This window comes from Orycteropus afer, unplaced genomic scaffold (assembly GCF_000298275.1).
Source record: "Orycteropus afer afer isolate SDZICR_OR568_19922 unplaced genomic scaffold, OryAfe1.0 scaffold00154, whole genome shotgun sequence".
Taxonomy (NCBI): domain Eukaryota; kingdom Metazoa; phylum Chordata; class Mammalia; order Tubulidentata; family Orycteropodidae; genus Orycteropus; species Orycteropus afer.
The window spans coordinates 1,135,483-1,156,270 of NW_006921741.1; the positions used below are offsets into that span (position 1 = coordinate 1,135,483).

Below are 20,788 nucleotides of genomic sequence, written 5' to 3' on the forward strand. Positions count from 1 at the left end.
CCTTCAGGTCTGGAATTGAACCCACACCTGTGGTTTCCAGCCAAATAAAAGACAGGCATATGAGTTGAACATTTACCTGAGGTAGATACACTCCTTGGAGAGAACAAGCATGGGAGACAGCTCAGAGGGCAGGAGTCCATGGAGGGATGCACAGGGAAGAGGTAACTATGGGGAGGAAGTGGGAGGGGAGTTGTTGCATTGTGGTAAATTGTGGTCAATGTCATGAGACAAAGTGTATGTGAACAGCTGTATGGAAAGCGAATTTGCTCTGTAAATTTTCACCCAAATCACAATTAAAAAAAAAAAAAAGTTGGCAAAGATATGGTGAGACTAGAACCCTTATCCATTGTCGTTAAGATTGTAAATGATATAGCCACTATGGAAATCATTATAGTGCTTTATCAAAAAACTAGAAATAGAACTACCCTGTGATCCACGCAATCCCACTCTTAGGTATATAGCTTAAACAAAACCAAACCAAAACAACAACAACAAAAAAAACTAAACACAAAACCCACTGCCATTCTGACTCATAGTGACCCAACAAGACAGCGTAGAACTTCCCTGTAGGGTTTCCAAGGCTGTAAATCTTTATGAAAGCAGACTGCCTCATCTTTCTCCCACAGAGGAGCTGGTAGACTCAAACCAGTGACCTTTTGGTTAGCAGCCCAATGCTTTAACCACAGAGCCACTAGCAAAACTCACTGCCTTTGAGTCAGATTCAACTCATAGAGACCCCTCCTTGGGTTTCTGAGGCAGTATCACTATGGAAGTAGATTGCCTCATCTTCCTTCAGAGGAGTGGCTGGTGGCTTTGAACCACCAGCCTTCTCGTTAGCAGTCAAACAGAGCCAAAAAAAAAAAAACAACAACACCCTAGAGACCTAAAAATAATGACACAACCAGATACATGCACACCTATGTTCACTGCTGCTTCATTCACAATAGCAAATAAATAATAAAAACTAATGTACCGTTCAGTGGATGAATGTATTAGCAAACTGTGGTACATACATGCAATGGAATACTATGCAACTACAAAGAACAATGATGAGTCTGTGAAACATATTATAACATGGATGAACCTGGAGGACATAATGCTAAGTGAAATAAGACAAGCATATAAGGACAAATATTATATGATTCCTCTTTTATAAGAAGATAGGAAAATATATAGGAAGACTAATGTTCATTGGTGATTATGGGGGAATGCAGAAAGCATGCTTTAGATCAAAGAAATTTTTTTTTGTGTGTGTGTGATGGGAAAAGTGGCAGTGAATGTGAACAGTACAACCAGAGTAAAAATGAGTGTTTGAGCACATATGGATGGGCATAGGCATGTTGGTGTATGCACCGGTTCAGGTATATACATAGGTGAGAACATATGGAAGTATGTGTAGGTACATGTAAAAACAATATGTGGATTCAGGTACATACATTCATTGAAACACCAATACAGATAGTCCACAGACATAACCGAACACCTTCCAAAACTGGTTTTCTGTTTGAAAACTTAGAGCCATAATCCCATGGCATAATTTAGCCAAATGGCATAACATAGTTCACAAAAATCATGATCTGAATCCTAACAAAGTAAACAGCATCTGGAGTCTCACAAGCTTGCAAGCAGCCTTCTAAGATACAACTACAGTATCTACTCACCAGAAGCAAAACATTAAGAAGGTAATCAAAAGCTCAGAGAAGAAACAAGTCTACACAAGCCACAATCTCATTTACCCTGAGACTAGAAGCACTAGATAGTGCCTGGCTACCACCACTGACTGTTCTGACTGGGTCACAATAGACGGTCTCAGAATGAGAAAATAAAGTTGAACAGATCTCAAATTAACAGATCTCATATATATATATATATATATATATATGGCAGACAAACTGAAATAGGGGAACAGACGTCTCCTTGAGACTATTGCACTGAAACATTCATTAAACCTAGAACTGAGCCTATCTCCTTAGAACACCTTTTAGCTAAATAGCAGAGGAGCACACAAAATAAAGGATATATCCCATAAGATCAGTGTTCCACTTAAAAACCATCAGTGTGAAAAAAAAAAAAAGGAGGGGTGGGGGGACGGGACCAGGTTTGCTAGTCTGACAGAGCCTGGTGGAACCACTGAGACTACGGCCCCCTAGCTGCCTTTCAGGTCTGGAATTTAACCCATACCTGTGGCTTCCAGCCAAACAAAAGACAGGCATATGAGTTTAACATTTATCTGAGGTAGATACACTCCTTGGAAAGAACAACCATGGGAGAAAGAAGGGGTGTTTATGCACAGGGAGACAGCTCAGGGGGCAGGATGCACAGACACTGGGAAGAGGTAACTATTGGGAGGAAGTGGGAGGGGAGCTGTTGCATTGTGGTAAACTGTAGTCAATGTCATGACACAAAGTGCATGTGAACTGCTGTATAGAAAGTGAATTTGCTCTGTAAACTTTCACCCAAATCACAATAAAAAAAAAAAAAGTAGAAAAATAATAAATTAAAAAAAAAACCTTCAGTATGAGACATGACCATCAGTATGAGTATGACAAAAGAGCAAGATTCAGTCAAAAGCAAAAATGAGAAGATAGGGGGCAGGGAAACTAGAGTACTGGAAATGGAACAGAACATAAGAGAATGTGGGCGCGTTCTAACAAATACAAATCATGTCACTGAATAATTTGTTCAGTTATTGCCAAATGGAAAGCTAACATACTGTGTAAACTTTCACCCAAAATTCAGTAAAATTTATTTTAAAAAGAAAGTAGCACAAGACAAAGGCTCTTATGCAAAGTGGGCTAGTGCCACCCTCTAAACCTAAAGTGCCCTATAGTCAACAGTATTCTTCACACCTAAAAGCTACTGGCCATGTACTAAAAGCTAAATTTGATTTTATTTTAAAGAATTTGAAAAAAGAATGACATTTACAATTTAAATACAGGTAATTCCCATTTTACCTTGGATTTGAGTTACAGCAAACTGCACTTAGGACTTTTATTTTTTTAAAAAACATCTTATTGTTAGTAATATGTACCATATCCAACACCAACCAAACACCGCCGTTGAGTCAGATCCGACTCATAGTGACCCCTCCATGGGTTTCCAAGGCAGTATCTCTACAGAAGTAGATTGCCCAGTCTTCCTTCGGAGGAGTGGCTGGTGGGTTTGAATCACCAGCCTTCTGGTTAGCAGTCAAATGCCTTAGAGCTCCTATGTACTATACGCAATGTTAAACTATATCTGTACGTTTATATGTAATGTTTTCAGCCCTCAAAGACAAATAAAGATTGGATATATAAAGATACTGATAATAAAAGGCAATCAAACAAAAAGTAAAAAAGAAGAGGTATTTGACTTACATCAGATCTGACTTACAGTGAAGTTGTTAATATGTGACCTTGTTTTTTTGCTTTTTTTGTTCCGATTTTTATGAGTCGGATCTGACTCAACCGCGGTGTTTGGTTGGTTTTGGATATGGTACATATTACTAACACTAAGATGTTTTTTTTAAAAAATAAAAGTCCTAAGTGCAGTTTGCTGTAACTCAAATCCAAGATAAAAGAGGAATTACCTGTATTTAACTATTTTTAAAAGTGCTTTTTATTTTTTATATGGATTCAAGTTACTGCTTAGTGTTATTTCATTTCAGCATAAAGGGCATCCTTTAGTATTTCTTGTAGGGTAGTTCTAGCAACAAAATCTCTTAGTTTTTGTGTACCTGGGAATGTATTAATTTCTTCTTTGAGTATGAAGAATAGTTTGGTATTCTTGATTATTACTGGATATAGGATTCTTGCTTTACAATATTTTTCTTTTAGCACAATGAATATGTCATCCCACTTCTTATTGGCCACTATTGGTACTGATGAGAAGGCAGTTATTAATCTTTTTCAGGATTTCTTTATATGATCAATTGTTTTCTCCCACTGCATTCTAGATTCTTTGTGTTTTGGCATTTGACATGTTAACTATGATGAGTCTAGGCATGGATCTTCTTGAGCATTTTATACTTCGAGTGCATGGATTTTTTTGGTTACGTAGATTAAGATTTATCTTCATATTTGGGAAGTTTTCAAATATTATTTATTCAAACATTTTTTCTGTTCCTTTTCCTTTCTCCTCTGTTTCTGAGAATCCCATTATACAAATATTGGTGTGCTTGATGGTGTCCCATAGGTCTCTGAGACTTTGTTCACTTTTTCCCCCTTTTCACAGACTGGATCATCACAATTGACCTATTTCAAGCTCGTTGATTCTTTCTTCTGTCAAGTAAAATCTGCTTTTCAGTTTCTCTAGGGATTTTTTTTTTTTCAATTTTATACTTTGTGACCTCAGAATTTCTATAAGGTCTTTTTAAGAAAAAAAAACCTGAACTTTTTATTTATGGTCTCAATCTGGTGAAATATTGTTTTCATAAATTCCCTTGAATTCCTTAGAGATGGTTTCCTTTCATTTTTTTTTTACATATTTGTACTACCTTATTTAATATTTTGCTTATAAATACAGTATCTAGGCATTCTCAGGGACCATCTTAATTGACTGCTTTTTTCCCCCATTATATGTTTTCATTTCTTTGCCTGTTTCATAATTTGTGTGTGGGGGAATTAGACATTTTGAAAAATATAAAGTGGCAACTTGGAGGAAAATTAGAAATTATTCCTCCCCAGGGTTTATTGTTATTTGTATTTTTATTATTATTATTGTGACTTGGATCAAAGTTTACAGAGCAAATTCACTTTCCATACAGAAGCTCAAATACACTTTGTCTCATGACAATGACTATAATTTACCACAATACAACAGTTCCCCTCCCAATTCCTCCCCATAGTTACCTCTTTCCTGTGTCCTTCCCTCCATGCACTCCTGCCCCCTGATCTGTCTCCCTGTGCATAAACAGCCCTTCTATTCTCCCATGATTCTTCTCTCCAAAGAGTGTATCTACCTAATGTAAATGTTCAGCTCATATGCCTGTCTTTGTTTGGCTGGAAGCCACAGGAGTGGGTTCAATTCCAGACCTGAAGGGCAGCTAGGGGCCATAGTCTCAGTGGTTCCACCAGGCTCTAACAGACCAGCAAACCTGGTCCTTTTATTTTTTAGTGATTTTGAATTTTGTTCCACATTGTTCCCTCACTCTATCCAGGATCTCCTACATAGATCCCCCTCCAAGTGGTTGACAGTGGTAGCTGGGCACCATCTAGTTCTTCTGGTCTCATAGTCATATAGGCTGAGGATCACATGGTGCACCAGTTGCTTGGACTAATTGTTTCCATGAATCTTTGGTTTTCTTCATTCTTCTTTTCTCTGGATGAGGAGAGACCCATCTTTGCATGTAGATGGCTACTTGCAAGCTTTTAAGATCCCAGTTGCTACTCGCCAAAGCAGGAGGTGGAATAATGCCTTGTGTAGTATGTTATACCAGTTGAGCTTGATGTTCCCTGCAACTGTGGTTCCAAGCCCACAGTCCAACTACTTGTTCCCTCTGGCTAGCTGGCTGCGGCCAAGAAGTAACTGCAACTTTGTCCCTTGTCAGCTCTATTATATAACTGGGAATTCTACAATACACTTGTAGAAACATTGTCTGCCAACCCTATACATGGTCTTAGGCACCCTCTCCCCCACATAGACATACCTAATAGTTCAGCCTGTCTACCCACCTATTACCCATATATCCATGTTTGCCTTCATTGACAACATGGTGAAGAAATTCTGAGGTCACAAAGTATAAACTGGTGACCCTGTTTTAAGTCAGGGACTACCTGTAATAGCTCCAAGTTAAGACATATGTATGACTGTCTCTGTTATTTCCATGTGATATGAAGAGATTTTTTTTATTAATTGTTTGCTATATTAACACCTTTTGACTTAATATTAAACTAAAAGACAAAGATATTTACCTGTGTTTTATTGACTATGCAAAGGCATTTGACTACGTGGATCATGACAAATTACGGATAACATTGAGAAGAATGGAAATTCCAGAATACTTAATTGTGCTGATGAGGAACCTGTACATAGAACAAGAGGCAGTGGTTCAAACAGAACAAGAAGTTACCACATGGCTTAGAAGTGAGGATGGTGAGACTTTACCTCTTGTACTTTGGACATGTTATCAGAAGAAACCAGTCCCTGTAGAAGGTTTGCTTGGTAAACTAGAGGGTCAGCAAAAAAGAGGAAAACCCTCAATGAGACCCACTGACACAGTGCTGTAACAATGGGCTCAAGCACAGCAATGATTGTGAGCACAGCACAGGACCAAGCAGTGTTTTGTTCTGTTGGACGTAAGGTTACGATGAATCAGAACCAACTCAACAGCTCCTAACATTATCTCAGCTATTTACCAATGTCTCCATCAACCAATGTTCATCTTTGGACTAATAAAAACTCACCTGAAAATGATGTTCCTATGAGAACTGATATTTTTGCCTCCATACAAAGTAGTGATCCAGGAGGGCCTTGGTCTCACACCCCACTGTTTAAAACAGTCATCAGACAATTCCTTCAAATCCCATGAGCGAGGTTCAAACATGTCATCAACACCATTAGTACAAAAGGGCATGATTATTTCTGTGCATGCCTGAAAAAGAAAATCAGGAGATGATCCAAAAAGAAAATGAGGCACAGAGAAGTTAAATACTGCCCAGGGCCATACAACTATTTAGTAGCACCAGGTTTTGAACTTAGGCAGTCTGGCTTCAAAGCCTCTGCTCTCTGCTTCTATGGCATACAACCTCTCATTGTCATAGAAAAGCTTGGCTGAAAAGTCACTGAGATTAGGACTATATATTCCTTCTTCATAAACTATTTTCTCTCACATCCATTATCATACTCAACTTTCAAAACAAATCTGGAAGGGAAATATTATTATTGTTTGTCTCACTGTGTAGATAAAGGAAGAGACTCAGGTGACTAAAGTTAGACTTCCTTCATTTATGTGTCCATAAAATGTTTCCTTATGGCACTTATAAAGATCTATTATAATATTAGTTTAGTTGTCTCTCTTTCTTACCATGTTTAATGGTGAAAAGCATTAAATTATTTAATGGTGAAAGCATATCTTATTTATCTTTGTATCTATGGAGCCTAGAACAGTGCCTGACACATAGTAAACACTCAATATATATTTGGTGATGGTTACTAAGTACATGAATGAATGAATGAGGAAACTTGTCCATGGTCTCATGGTGTAAGATGACAAAGCCCATACTGGATATAGATTAGGTGATAAAAATCTTGTATACTTTCTGTTACAGCATAACTGTATTAGTGAGAAGTAGGTTCCACATGGGAAATTATATACACTTACCTGATAACTCCAACCCAAGGATCCCAGACTGCTAGTGGCTGTTTCTGAGATATTTAGGCATTTCACCTGGCCCGAATAATTGTAATACACATTCAGAGCTTGGAAAAGATTCTGCATCAGCTGCTGATCAGATACATCGGGATCTTTCAAATACTGGCATACTACCTGCCAGAGATAAAAGGAAGACTAGTCAAAATATTAATACAAAAGTATAGTTTAATAAAACAAAAAATAATAATTTTGATTTGATCATAAAACATTTCTTAAGCATCTTGTTAAGATATTGCTTGACAATATCTATCTCTTGAGAATGATTAACTTCATAAACTATTAAAGCTTCTTAAGAGACTCTTTAGGCTACAGAAATAAACCAAAGTCCTTTACATGGTATGCAAGTATGCAAAGTCCTCCCTGCCTACCCCTCAAGTTTCATCCCCTACAACCTCTGAGCCAGTCAAGCAAAGCCATTCCCCACCACACCAAACTCTTTCCCTCCTCTTTGCCGTTGCTCACTCTGACATTCCTTCTTCCCTCCAACTCCACTAATGTCTGGAAAACACCAACTTATCTTCCACAACACTCAGCTCAAGTATCACCACGTCTATTAAGCCTTCCTTATCAATGTCACCAACTCAAGAAGAACAAACCACACTTCTTTGTGCCCCCATACTACACTATGCCTACTTCTAATTGGAGTTCCTATGTAATAATGAATTTGGCTGGCCTTTGTCCCAGTGCTGCACTGCATTCATTTGATTCCAGAATGTCTCCCTCAACACTTACCAAGGTTTCTGACAACTAAATGTTTGCTGAATGAATGACTACATTTTTATAAATATACAAAACTTATAAAATTCCTTATGGAAAAACTACACCAAGCTCTAATCTCTGTGGTATGATAAGAAGTATATCGGGCAACTTCCCAGCTCTCAAATATCCTAACCCCACCTTATAGTCAATGCTGAAATTCTAGCACTGAAAATCAAAAGCAGTAGCTTAACAGTAACAGCAGCAACAAAAGTAATAGATGCTAATTATTCAGTTTACAATTACGGTTTACAACCATTCTGTGACTTGATTCTCAAATAGACTAATAAGGTACATTATTATCATCCGCTATTTTACATGAAACTGGTTAAATCACTTTAGTCAAGGTCACTCATGGAGTAAGCAGCAGGACTTAGATTTAAACTCAGGTCTCTCTGGCTACAAAACAAACATTTTATCCTTTATGTTATGTAAGTAAGGAAGTATCCTGTGAAAAACTGCAAAGAGCTTTGTGGGAAGGTTAAGACATTAAGCCATCATCCTCTATGAACATCTTAACATGAAGTCAGTAATCTAGTCCTTTCCCATTTCATATGGAAAACACATGTAACACAGGCAAGTTCTGAGAAAGCAAACCAGAGAAGAAGGAACCAGAAAAGAAGGAGGTATAATTAACTCACCTCTGGTGGCATAGTGTCTAAGGCACTTGACTGCTAACCAGAAGGCTGGTGGTTCAAATCCACCAGTCACTCCTTGGAAGGAAGATTGGGCAATCTACTTCTGTAGTGATACTGTCTCGGAAACCCAAGGAGGGGTCACTATGAGTCAGATACAACTCGACAGCAGTGAGTTTGGTTTTGTTTAGTTCTTGGTAGATAGAGATTCCGCGAGCAGAAATTACAACAGGGCCGGACTGAGGACATGTTCCCAGTCAGGAAAGGATGGCACTAAGAAAGGGGAAGAGCAGCTGGGAGCAGACTGGCCACTCAACACAGCTCTGCCTAGCACCAGCTTCCAGCAACACCCTTCAAAGAAAAAAAGACAACTTGAAAAGACAGAAAAAAAATGATCATAGGGAAAATTCAAGGCCTTTCTCCAAATATATTCTGCACAAAAATATTTCTATGGAATGTTAATTGATACTTTGCAGGGGAAAGAAAAGGTTTCATAGTCAAAATAATCTTAGGAAATGCTGTGTGAACAAATGTGAACAGTTTTCTTGACTGCAGAATGTCTCAGAACTTTTAACATCTTAACTGTAATGTAACTTTCCAAAAGAGAAATTTAAGTTTCAGAAATGTTCAATGTGAGAAAGTCAGAAATTAAGATGTTCAAGTAGCTGGATATACCTTTAAAAAGTAACTGTGAGCTCACAGAACAAGGTATACTAGAGTTCGTTGTTGTTGTTTTTGTGTCATTAAAGGGAAAAAAAAAAAAAAAAAACCTCACTGCCATCAAGTTGAATCCAACTCATAGCGACCTCTCCTTGGGTTTCTGAGGCGGTATCACTACGGAAGTAGATTGCCCAGTCTTCCTTCTGAGGAGCAGCTGGTGGGTTTGAACCACCAGCCTTCTGGTTAGCAGTCAAATGCCTCAGGCACTATGCCATTTGTGTCATTAAGTACCATCAAGTCAATTTTCGACTCGTGATTGCCCCATTTAACAGAGTAGAACTGCCTTATAGGGTTTTCTAGGCTGTATTCTTCATGAGAGCAGATTGCTAAGTCTTTTGTTCCTGCAGACCCTCTGGGTGGATTCAAATCGCCAACCTTTCAGTTAACAACTTAGTGCTTAACCTTTGTACCATCAGGGCTCCTATTCCTGGGTTTAGGATGTACATGAAGAAACTTCCTAACATTCAATTAGATTAAGAGCTTCACAAACCTATCAGGCCTGACAAACTAATGCACTGCCGTGGAGTAGGATCGAACCATAGTGACCCCTCCTTGGGTTTCCGAGGCAGTATCACTATGGAAATAGATTGCCCAAACTTCCTTCTGAGGAGTGGCTGGTGGGTTTGAACCTCCAGCTTTCCGGTTAGCAGTCAACTGCCTTAGGCACTATGCCACCAGAGCTCCTATCAATCCTTATTGCTATCCTGAAGCAATAAGGAAATGTAAGTTGAAGAAAACTTAAAAGGCAAAACAGTGATTTACTACTATTCTGAAAACTCTCAATTATTCATGGTAAGTTAAAAAATTTCTAATTGTTGCGGAGCACTTTTAACAGAAAATATTCCTAAGAAATATGTCAATCAGAAATACTCAAGGAAATACAGAAATCAAGACCCAATCATGTAATTTACTATGTTGTTGTTGTTGTGTGCTGTCGAGTTGGCCCCAACTCATAGCGACTCCTCCTTGGGTTGCCAAGGCAGTATCACCATGGAAGTAGATTGCCCAACCTTCCTTCCAAGGAGTGGGTTTGAGCCGCCATGCCTTAGGCACTATGCTACCAGAGCTCCTGTAATTTAATATACTACCTATTATAACAGTTGATCAGCATCCCTTCCTGAATCTGGACACTAACAGTGGGCTCAGCTATTTCAAAATGCAACACAAAACTTCAGTGTGGACACACGGAATGCAGAGAAGAGCATCCTGTTCAAGCACAGCATGGTAGATGACACAGGGTGACAAAGTGAGCCAGACTGGGGGAACACGGGGGACTGATGTACACCACCAAGTGGTCTAAAACTCTGGAAGAGAACAGTAGCAAGTGAGAGTGACTCACATGCTGGCACCAGAGCCCCTCTGACAGCTAGAACACTGAGCTTCTGTCAAGCAAAGAAAAGGAGCCCCCATGAATAGCCATTTCTGCAAATAGCAGTTACTGTCACTGATTAAAAGACACAAGCACGGCTGAGGACTGGCACTGGCTGATAATACTTGGGCTTCGGCACCCTCAGTTACACAGAGAGGACATCATGGTCCAAAACTTCAGCTCTCCTGATAGAAACACCAGGCCCCAATCAAAGGCCATGCTGGGCCCACTGTCTCTGTGCAGTCAGATCACCCTCAGAGCACAAAGTTCAGTTCCACGTCTTTAAGAAACACACAGATCAGCCTGAGAAAATCCAGAGAAGAACAATTTGGATGGATATTTGAGAAATACTTGAAGCAACCCTAAAACTGGTCATTTGGGTCATTTCTAATCTTTCACTTTTACAAATAAGGCTACAATAAACAGTCTTGGAGCTAAATCTTTTTAAAAAAGGCTTCTTCTAAACAATTTCTATAGAAGGCATACCATTCCTACTTATGCCATAAATACACCAATTTGGGGCACCTGGAGTTGCTGAGGCCACTAGTATAACTATTAAATGTTCCTTGAGGACAGGTGCTTTCTCACCAACTCAAAGAAGCAACATATAATGACCATTCCCATTTTGCAGAGGAGAAAACAAGTTCAGGGAGATACTCAATTAAAAAACTGAGACTGGTGGAACCTCTGAGGTTATGGCCATTTGTAACTCTTCAATCCTAGAACTAGAGTTAACCCCAACTTTCAGCCAAACAACAGACAGGCCTATAAGGGGAACAATAACACCAAAGAGGTACACACTCCTTAGAACAATCAACAACACAAGATCAAAAGGACAGCACTTGCCCAGGGATAAAACTCAGAAGGCAGGAAAGGATAAGAAAGAAGAATGGATGGAAATGGTAAACACAGGGAGAAAGTGGGAAAAGTGCTGTCGTAATGACTGTAATCAATGCCACAAAACGAAATGTGTATGAATATTGAATGGAAAATCAATTTGCTCTGTAAAGTTTCACTCAAACCATGATAAAAAGTTAAAAACAAAACAAAATTGTGAACATAGGCTTAAAACCCAGACTTTGTCTGATCACAAAGTTCTGATCTAACAATCTGCCTCCTTGATATTATATAATAATAATACACCTAACTCCTCACTTATCAACTATCTTGTTATCCACCCCTTCCCATTTATAATGATAGTAAAAAATCGATTATCTGACTATTTTGTGCATTAATGATGTACGTTTGGCAGTAAATGCATGGATTTTGACCAGCAGACTACATGTGCACGTAGAAAGGAAGCTCATATTGCACAGAATTTCACTGCCTGGGAGGGGAGAGGGGCTGTGGTCTCCTTGAGCTGCTGGAGTGCAGAGCACAGCAGAGCAGAGGAAGGGACTACAGTGGAGCTAGTGGGATTAGGACACTGCCTAGTAGGTCCTACAGGGAGCTGAGGCTGGGGCAGCAGCAGCTAGTGTCCTAAAAGTGAGCTAGCCTTGGGGTTGGGGAGGAAGTGGGAGCCTGGGGCCTGGCCCCAGCTTCTAGCCCCAAGGGGCAGCAGGGATGGGCACATAAGACTCCATGTTAGCTGACCAGCACTATGTAGCCCCTTACACTTCTTTCATGTTCCCTCCTGAATGGCCACTGGACAAGCTACCTGGGCAGGTGTGGAGTAAGCAGGTGAGTGGCCAGCAGCAATTGCAGTTTAAGGTCAAGGGCGAGACTGGTCCTGGCCATCAGAGCCTCACAGGAAGCTCTGGATTGTCAGTTCTCATGGAGGGAGCAGGGCTGTCCACAGAGAGCTGGAGGATCCTTAGGGGAGGGGCCTGTGGGGGAACCCAGAGAACAGCATGCACACCCTTCCCCCCATATCCAGGCTCTCTCACCAACACACAGGAAGCCTTCTGCCCCTAACAAAGCCACCAACAATGTTTTGGGGTTGTTGTGGGAATGTGCTGAGGTCACTCATCCTGAAAATATGGTGAGGACAGGAAAGGGAAGGGACCCCAGGGACAAGTGAAGGGGTATTCCTTGGGCCACCCTGGCTCAGGAAGACTGGATGGCTCCCCTGTAGGTGGTGATAGGGCCCAAGAGTTCCTGAGATCATGTGAGAGGGGGAAGGTGGCAGTGGCAGGTGACCTCAGCAGGGACCTGATGGGATGTTCAAAGTACAGGTTCTCACCTGAGGAGTGAGGTGATATGTTCATCACCTGAGGGGTGAGGTGATATGGTCATCCTCCATTTTAGTGTAATGCCAATTTTCATTTAATGACATGGTCTTTGGAACCTAACCATGTCAGTAAGTAAGGAGTGGGTGTAAAAACTATTATTATTATAAAATAACTAGCATTGAGTACTTACTACACACAAAGTCCTATTAAATCTTCATTGCTGTTGTTGTTAGGTGCCGTCAAGTCGGCTCCAACTCATAGTGACCCTACATATAACAGAACAAAACACTGACCAGTCCTACACTATCCTCATAATATTTGCTATGCTTGAACCCATCATTGAAACCACTGTGTCAATCTATCTCGTCAAAAGTCTTCTCCTTTTTCGCAGACCTTCTACCTTACCAAGGATGATATCTTTCTCCAGGGAATGGTGCCTATTCTGGTTACCTAGTGCTGCTCTGACAAGAAAATACCACAAATGGAATGGCCTTAACAAACAGGAGTTTATTCTTACAATTTGGAGGTTTTAAGTCCAAGTTCAAATTGCCAGTCTCTAGGGGCTGGGTGAAAGCCCCTCAATATGGGGTCCAGCTCTGCCTCCTGCTCCTGGCCCACTGGAGCTAGAGGCATTTCTTCACTCAGACAGTTGTTGGCTGCTAAGCCTGAGAAGCCCCAAGGTTGACAAGTAAAAAGGCACAGTCCTGATGTTACCAATCCACATGGCAGGCCATTAACTTAAGTCCATTTAAGTCCCAAGGTCAGCAGAGCATAGCAGACTGTTGAACAACGACATGGCTACATGCAGGGCTCAAGCATGCCAAAGGCTAGAGCTCATTCCCAAAACTCCTGCTTATATACAGAAAGCAGACCACTTACCCAAAGGCAGCTACTCAGCTGCTTGTGGTAGATCTCACCATGGAGTTGATGCCAGTCTCATCATGGGGAACACTACCACCAGCTGCCCAGCTACTCAACCAGGCCCAGCCAAGTTGACACACAAACATAACCATCACAGTCCCTTCTGACAACATGACCAAAATATGGCAGACAAAGTCTGGCCATTCCCATTTCTAAGGAGTATTCCAGCTGCACTTCTTCCAAGACAGATTTATTCCTTCTTCTGGCAGTCCATGGTATTTTCAATATTCTTTGCTAATGCCACAATTCAAATGTATCAATTATTTAGTTTTCGTTATTCATTGTGCAGCTTTCACATGCTGAAACATGTGAAATAAGAGGCTATTGAAAATATCATGGCTTGGGTCAGGTGCATTTTAGCCTTCAGAATGACATATTTGCTCTTTAATCTTTAAAGTGGTCTTTTCCAACAGATTTTCCCAGTGCAATACGTCATCTGGTTTTTTCACTGCTGCTTCCATAGGCGTTGATTGTAGATTCAAGGGAAATAAAATCCCTGACAACTTAAATCTTTTCTCCATTTACCATGATATTGCTTATTGGTCCAGTTGTAAGGATTTTTGTTTTATGTTGAGGGAAGGTTGGGCAACCCTACTTCCGTAGCGATACTGCCTCGGAAACCCAAGGAGGGGTCGCTATGAGTCGGGGCTGACTTGACGGTAAATAACAACAACAACAACCCATACTGAAGGCTACAGTCTTTGATTTGCATCAGTTTAGTGCTTCAAGTTATCTTTACTTTCAGCAAGCAAGGTTGTGCCATCTGCATATCACAGGTTTTTAATGAGTCTTCCTCCAATCTTGATGCTGCAGTCTTGATACAATCAAGCTTCTCAGATTGTGTGCTCAGCATACAGACTGAATAACTATGGTGAAAGGATAAAACCCCGATGTGCATCTTTTTTGACATCTGTTCAAACAACTGCGTCTTGGTCCACGTACAGGTTTCTCATGAGCATAATAAAGTGTTCTGGAATTCCCATTCTTCATAATGTTATCCATTATTTGTTATGATCCACACAGTCAAATGCCTTTGCATAGTCAATAAAACACAGGCAACATCTTTCTGGTATTCTTTGCTTTCAGTCAAGATCCATCTGACATCAGCAAGGCTAACCCTTGTTCCATGTCCTCTTCTGAAATCTGGCAGTTTTCTGTCAATATACTGCTGCAAGCGTTTTTTAATTACCTTCATATATCCTCATAGCAACCTTAATAAGCATTAAAATACTATTATCTCCCATTTTGCTATGAGAAAACTAAAGCATAGAGAGGTTAAAGAACTTGCCCACAGCTCCAGAGGAGAGAAGTGGCAGAGCCAGGATTCAAAAGTAGACACTCTCAGCTTGCATTCATAACCACTACACCATAAATCTGAAAGTTATAGTGTAAGAGAAATACAACACAAACAGTGCTTAAATATATCTGTAGTCTCAGGCTTAATTTTTTAAACAAATACTCTTTGATTCTTAGATTGTCCTTATATTTTTGTTTCAGGCAAACATTTAGAATATAAGTAATATAAAATCATAAAACTTTTTTATTATGCAATAGTAGAAGGGAAACTATATGACAGTGGAGTGAGTAATATAAGGCTCAAGAACGAACACTTCAAATGGACAGATTCATTCACCTTTCATTTTCCAGAGCAAAGGAGAATTCAGGAAAAAAATTTAAAGAGCATTAGATGATCACCTTACTAATTCTGGTTTAAAAGAGTGTAGAAATAGTGGTGCCAATAGAATATTCCAGCCTAGTACCAAGCTAATCAGTTCTGCTCCCAAATATTTAGATTCTGCCCTTTGATCCCATGTACACCAGAGAAAGTAAAGATAATGATTTGTTTAAAAGCTTTAAGTGTCTCTGTCTCTGACAATAAGCATTTGAATAAGGGAAAGAAAAAGAAGGGGCCAAAAAAATGTTTTAAAAGAGGAAGAAAAGAAGATAGGTTAAGGGGGGAAAAAAAAAAAAAAGACCAATCTCCTTTCAGAGAATATGGTCCATCCACATTAGAGAAAGGATTAAGCAGATACATTCAGCTTTTCTAACAGATTCTTTCTCTAAGGCTTCAATACCCCTCTCACACTCACTCAGATAATCACATTAGTTTTGTCATTAAAAGCTCCCTTTTCATAGAATGCACCTAAACCGCTTAAACCACCCAGAGAGGTCGCATACATTATCAAACACCAAGACAAACGGAAGAGATTTTCCATCTTATGTCTTATTATTCACTGTATCTATCTGCATGCTCAGAAAGCTAAACTAAAAGATTTGGTAAGTTATCAGCTAGAAAATGATTCCAAAATAAACAAATTCTAGAGTGTTCTTTAAAGCTGCTCTCAACTGAGAAGAGACTGGGAATTGAAAGAGTTTTTATGCTGATAGAACAGTCAAATGACAGAGGAGTCTTCTATTTTCCTTTATTCTTCTTCCTTGTATTCTATCAGCTAAGTCCATGATTATTTCTGCATGAATGTTGCAGCTTCTGTTAACAGTAAACAAAGCAAATGGAGTCTGAGTGTGCAAAGTCCAAAGCCAAATTAAAAAGAATGATACTTGAGTTGACATGGAAAATGGCATTTAGTCACTGCCTATGGATCCTTCAGAAATGTACATGGTTCAGTCAGAATTATAATTCATCTGCTTTTTTTCATAACCCCACTGCAACATATTAGCTCACCATCCTAAGCCTGAGTCACAGACTCAGAAAAGGACGACTGTTTGTCAGCCCTTTAAAAAGAAGGAAGTGTATCAGAGGGAGGAGGAGTCCTGGTTAAATGGAACTATCCAAGTGAAAGAGCAGTCCCCAACTGGCTAGTGTTCAAGGGATTAGTGGGTTGGGAGAACAGAGAGGGGTCAAGAAATGAGAAATAGAATGAACAGTGAAAGAAAGTGATCCAAAGCTAAGTTTGCAAGGGAGACATTAGGGGAAAAATTCTGAAAATCAAATGGGTAACTATAGGATGAAACTGGAACTAGAAAGAGGCAGTGGAAGTGTCTCAAGCCAGAGGCAAAGAGTAGAGATTACTACTGGTGGATGGAGGCAGGAAACAGAATATTAACTATATTAGAAGCAATTAATAATTCCTTAATATGTTAAGAGAAAAGATGAAGTCTATAAGAAATAACTGAAGAGAATGACAAGAACAAGTTCTAGATAAAAGAAGAAAGATGTATTTGTGGGGAAAATACACTAAGTTATCTTGTCTTGAAAATAAATTTCTGAAATGAATATATGCAAAAAGATTTGCTAAATCAAAAACACATGATGACGTATTTGAGGTATATTTGAGTGATTATTTACAAGAGAGAAAGAATAGAATATTTATTTACTTAAGACTCAACAGCAAAATACCTCAAGAGGAACTTTAAAAATTGGTGAGGAAACTAAAGTTAGACTGCTCACTGTTTCAAATAATGATAACCCAACTAACACTAAAAAGCTGTATTCCTCTGAATCTTTTTCTAGATCAGGGAGTAGCAAGCTACAGCTCCCTGGCCAAATCTGGACCACAGACTGTTTTTTTATAAATAAAGTATTAGTGAAACAAAACCACAATCATTTGTTTATGTGTAGTCTAACACATAAACTCGCTGTGAGTTGGAATCAACTTGACAGCAGTGGGTTGGGTTTTATGGCTGCAGAATTGAGTAATTGCAACAGACCATCATGGCCCACAAAGCCTAACATGTTTACTATCTAGCCCTTTATAGAAAAAGTTTGCTAACATCTGTCCTAAATAACAAAGGAATTCATCATATACTTTTATCATCTGACAACTCATTTGCTCCTTAAATAGGAATATAGATGCAAATATAATCCTCAACTGTACACAGCTAGAGTATAGAATTAAATCTGATAGCTGTCACACTGTGAGAGGTGATCTACCCAAGTCATCTGTTAAGTCTCCTCCTAATTCAATGCAATGTAGTGGAAGATGGCTCTGGATAATGGCAGACTTGAGTACAAATCCCACTTCTACCATCTCTCAGTTGAGCTTAATTTCCTCTTTGTAAAACTGAGATTATGCCTTTTTCCCCTGGATCACATATATCAATATGCTATATGCTTTGTAAATAATAAAACAAAATAGAATGGTAAGGCATTATTAGCATACAGACATTTAAAGAGGTTTAGATTTAGTGTCTTCTCATGCTTTTGATCCAGATTTTCTTCACATGAGAGAAATCTGCTCTTTTTAAGAATTTTCTTTGTATTTCCAAAATTTAATTTAATTCAATATACACTTCCTCCAGCCTGCTATATGCAAGACACTCACACATGTCATTCTACTTTTTAGATGAAGAAAAATTACTCTAATGACAAATGGATTTGTTCTATTTGGTAACAAAGCTACAACCAAGGTGCATATTTAACAGCTCAAAGGAACAGTTAAATTAAAAGTGCTCTTGTAACTCAGCTCTGTATTACCAATTCCATTTTCATTTCTAGCACCCATGCTAGAAATTGCAATCAGTTTTCTTTTATAAACATATCGACATCAGCTGACCAGACTGTGTATTAAAACTAAGAAAGTTCTCTCCAAAGGAGCACTTAAAAAGAGCATACACGTTAACACATTTTTACATGAAAATATTCTTAAAATGTATAGTTCTTTGAACTTCCCACAGCACTTTCACATCTAAAACTGTATTTGATCCTCACCACAGCCCTATCAGTTATGTAAATATTGTTATCCTATTCAGCAGAGGAAGACATGGAGGCTTATATGAGAAGAGCACATTGTCCAAGATTATATAGCTAACAGTTCTGGACTCCTCCTTCAGAATGCAAGTCAGTACTCTTTCCACTCCAGTCTGTGTGGGGATCACTCCTCTATATTGTGTAGCACTTAGAATGCTTTAGCAGTTGACTTGAATCACATTACTAAAATAACAGCTGCCACACATTAAGCATGGACCATGCATTATGTATCTGTAGGGGTTTTACATATACTACGAAAGTAAATAAATTATGCATACAAAGTATACAGCACAGGACTTGACACACAGTATTATGTGTCATTAATAGCAACTATTATTCTTAATTCTAATCCACACAACTCTGTAATTTAAGCATTTTATCTCAATTTTCTAATGAAGAAATTGGAAAAGTTAGGTAAATGCTCAAGGTCACCTAACCAGAAAGTGGCAGAACCCAGGATTCCAGAGCCCCCATGCCTGGACCTTTCAAGTCATGATACTGAAAGATAATACACATTTAAAAAAAAAAAGAGAGAGAGAGAAGTGTGTTATTAAAAAAGATGAAAAGCCTTCATGTTACCTTAATAGGCCAAGCAGGCAAAGGCTGTAAAAAGTTACACTCATAAGGGTAGTCCACCATTGCCAGGTTCACCCAAGTTTCAGAGATCCAGTCTTTCAACATCTGAACATCGTGAAAATTTTTTAATGGGCTGCATAAGTGAAGGACCTCAGAAAGCCACTGCAAACTACTGCCTGAGAATGGAATCACATTATTGGAACTTAATTCTTCTAAAAAGTACAAGTCAACAAAGAGCTTTACAGATCATTTATTCTTCACTTAGTTTTAGAAAACTCAAATTCTAATTCTCTAAGTATGCTTCTTCAACATTCAATACAGTATTTTTAGAGCAACTGGATAATTTCACAATAGACAAGTCATGAATCTTACCAAAATTAGTATTCTGAATTATTCACTCTTTTCTTTTGAGATACTGTTTTCAATTGCAATTAAATAAACACATGTGGGTATCCAGAATATACAGGCATACCTCAGAGATATTGTGGGTTCCGTTCCAGACTACCTCAATAAAGCGAGTATCACAATAAAGCAAGTAACAATAATTTTTTGGTTTCCTTGTGCATATAAAAGCTAAGTTTATACTATACTATAGTCTATTAAAGTGTACAATAGCATTATGAAAAAGTTTAAAATATCCTGAGAACTCAGGGGGCAGGAGTGCATGGAGGGATGGACAGAGGGAAGAGGTAACTATTGGGAGGAAGTGGGAGGGGAGCTGTTGCATTGGGGTAAATTGCAGTCAATGTCATGAGACAACGTGTGTGCGAACTGCTGTATGGAAAGTGAATTTGCTGTCAATTTCATCCAAATCACAATTAAAAAAAAAATTCTGAAAATTAGCAAAATGTGACACAGAGACACAAAGTGAGCACATGGCTGTTGGAAAAGTGGTGCCGATAGACTTGCTGGACTCAGGGTTGCCACAAACCTTCAATGTTTAAAAAATGCAGTATCTTCAAAGTGCAATAAAGTAAAACTCAATGAAACAAGGTATGCTTGTATAAAGAACTAATACAAATCAATAAGCTAGAGGTAACAACACTATTAAAAATATGGGCCAACCATGGCCATGTATAGGGTTGGAAGACAATGTTTCTAGAAATGTATCTGTATGTTCTGTAAGAATTCCCAGGTATATAATAGAGTTGGCAAAGGACAAGGTTGTAGTCACTTCTTGGCCACAGCCAGCTACCCAGAGGGAGTGCATAATTGGACATGTGGGCTCAGGACCATAGTCACAGGCAACATCAAGCTCAATTGTCATAACATACTACACAAAAACATTGTTCTGCATCCTACTTTGGCAAGTAGCGACTGGGCTCTTAAAAGCTTTCAAGCAGCCATTTAGATGCAATGATGGGTCTCTCCTCATCCAGAACAAAGAAGAATGAAGAAAATCAATGATTCATGGAAACAATTAGTCCAAGTGACTGGTACACCATGCGATCTGCAGCTTATACGACTATGAGACCAGAACTAAATGATGCCTGGCTACCACTGTCAACCACTTGGAGGGGGATCTATGTAGGAGATTCTGGACAAAGTGGGAGAACAATGTGGGACAAAACTCCAAATCAT

At 39.1% G+C, this 20,788-nt stretch overlaps 1 protein-coding gene across 1 annotated transcript in view; it reads right to left on the reverse strand.

Moving 5' to 3' along the window:
• LOC103201551 (prolylcarboxypeptidase) overlaps nt 1–20,788 on the reverse strand; it is a 118,234-nt gene that overhangs the window by 19,819 nt on the left and 77,627 nt on the right. The window contains exons 7-9 of the mRNA XM_042781709.1: nt 19,211–19,383; nt 7,301–7,465; nt 6,384–6,571 (exon numbers count right to left, since the gene is read on the reverse strand). Of these exons, the coding sequence (XP_042637643.1) occupies nt 6,384–6,571; nt 7,301–7,465; nt 19,211–19,383 (526 nt within the window). The remainder of the gene's footprint in view (nt 1–6,383; nt 6,572–7,300; nt 7,466–19,210; nt 19,384–20,788) is intronic.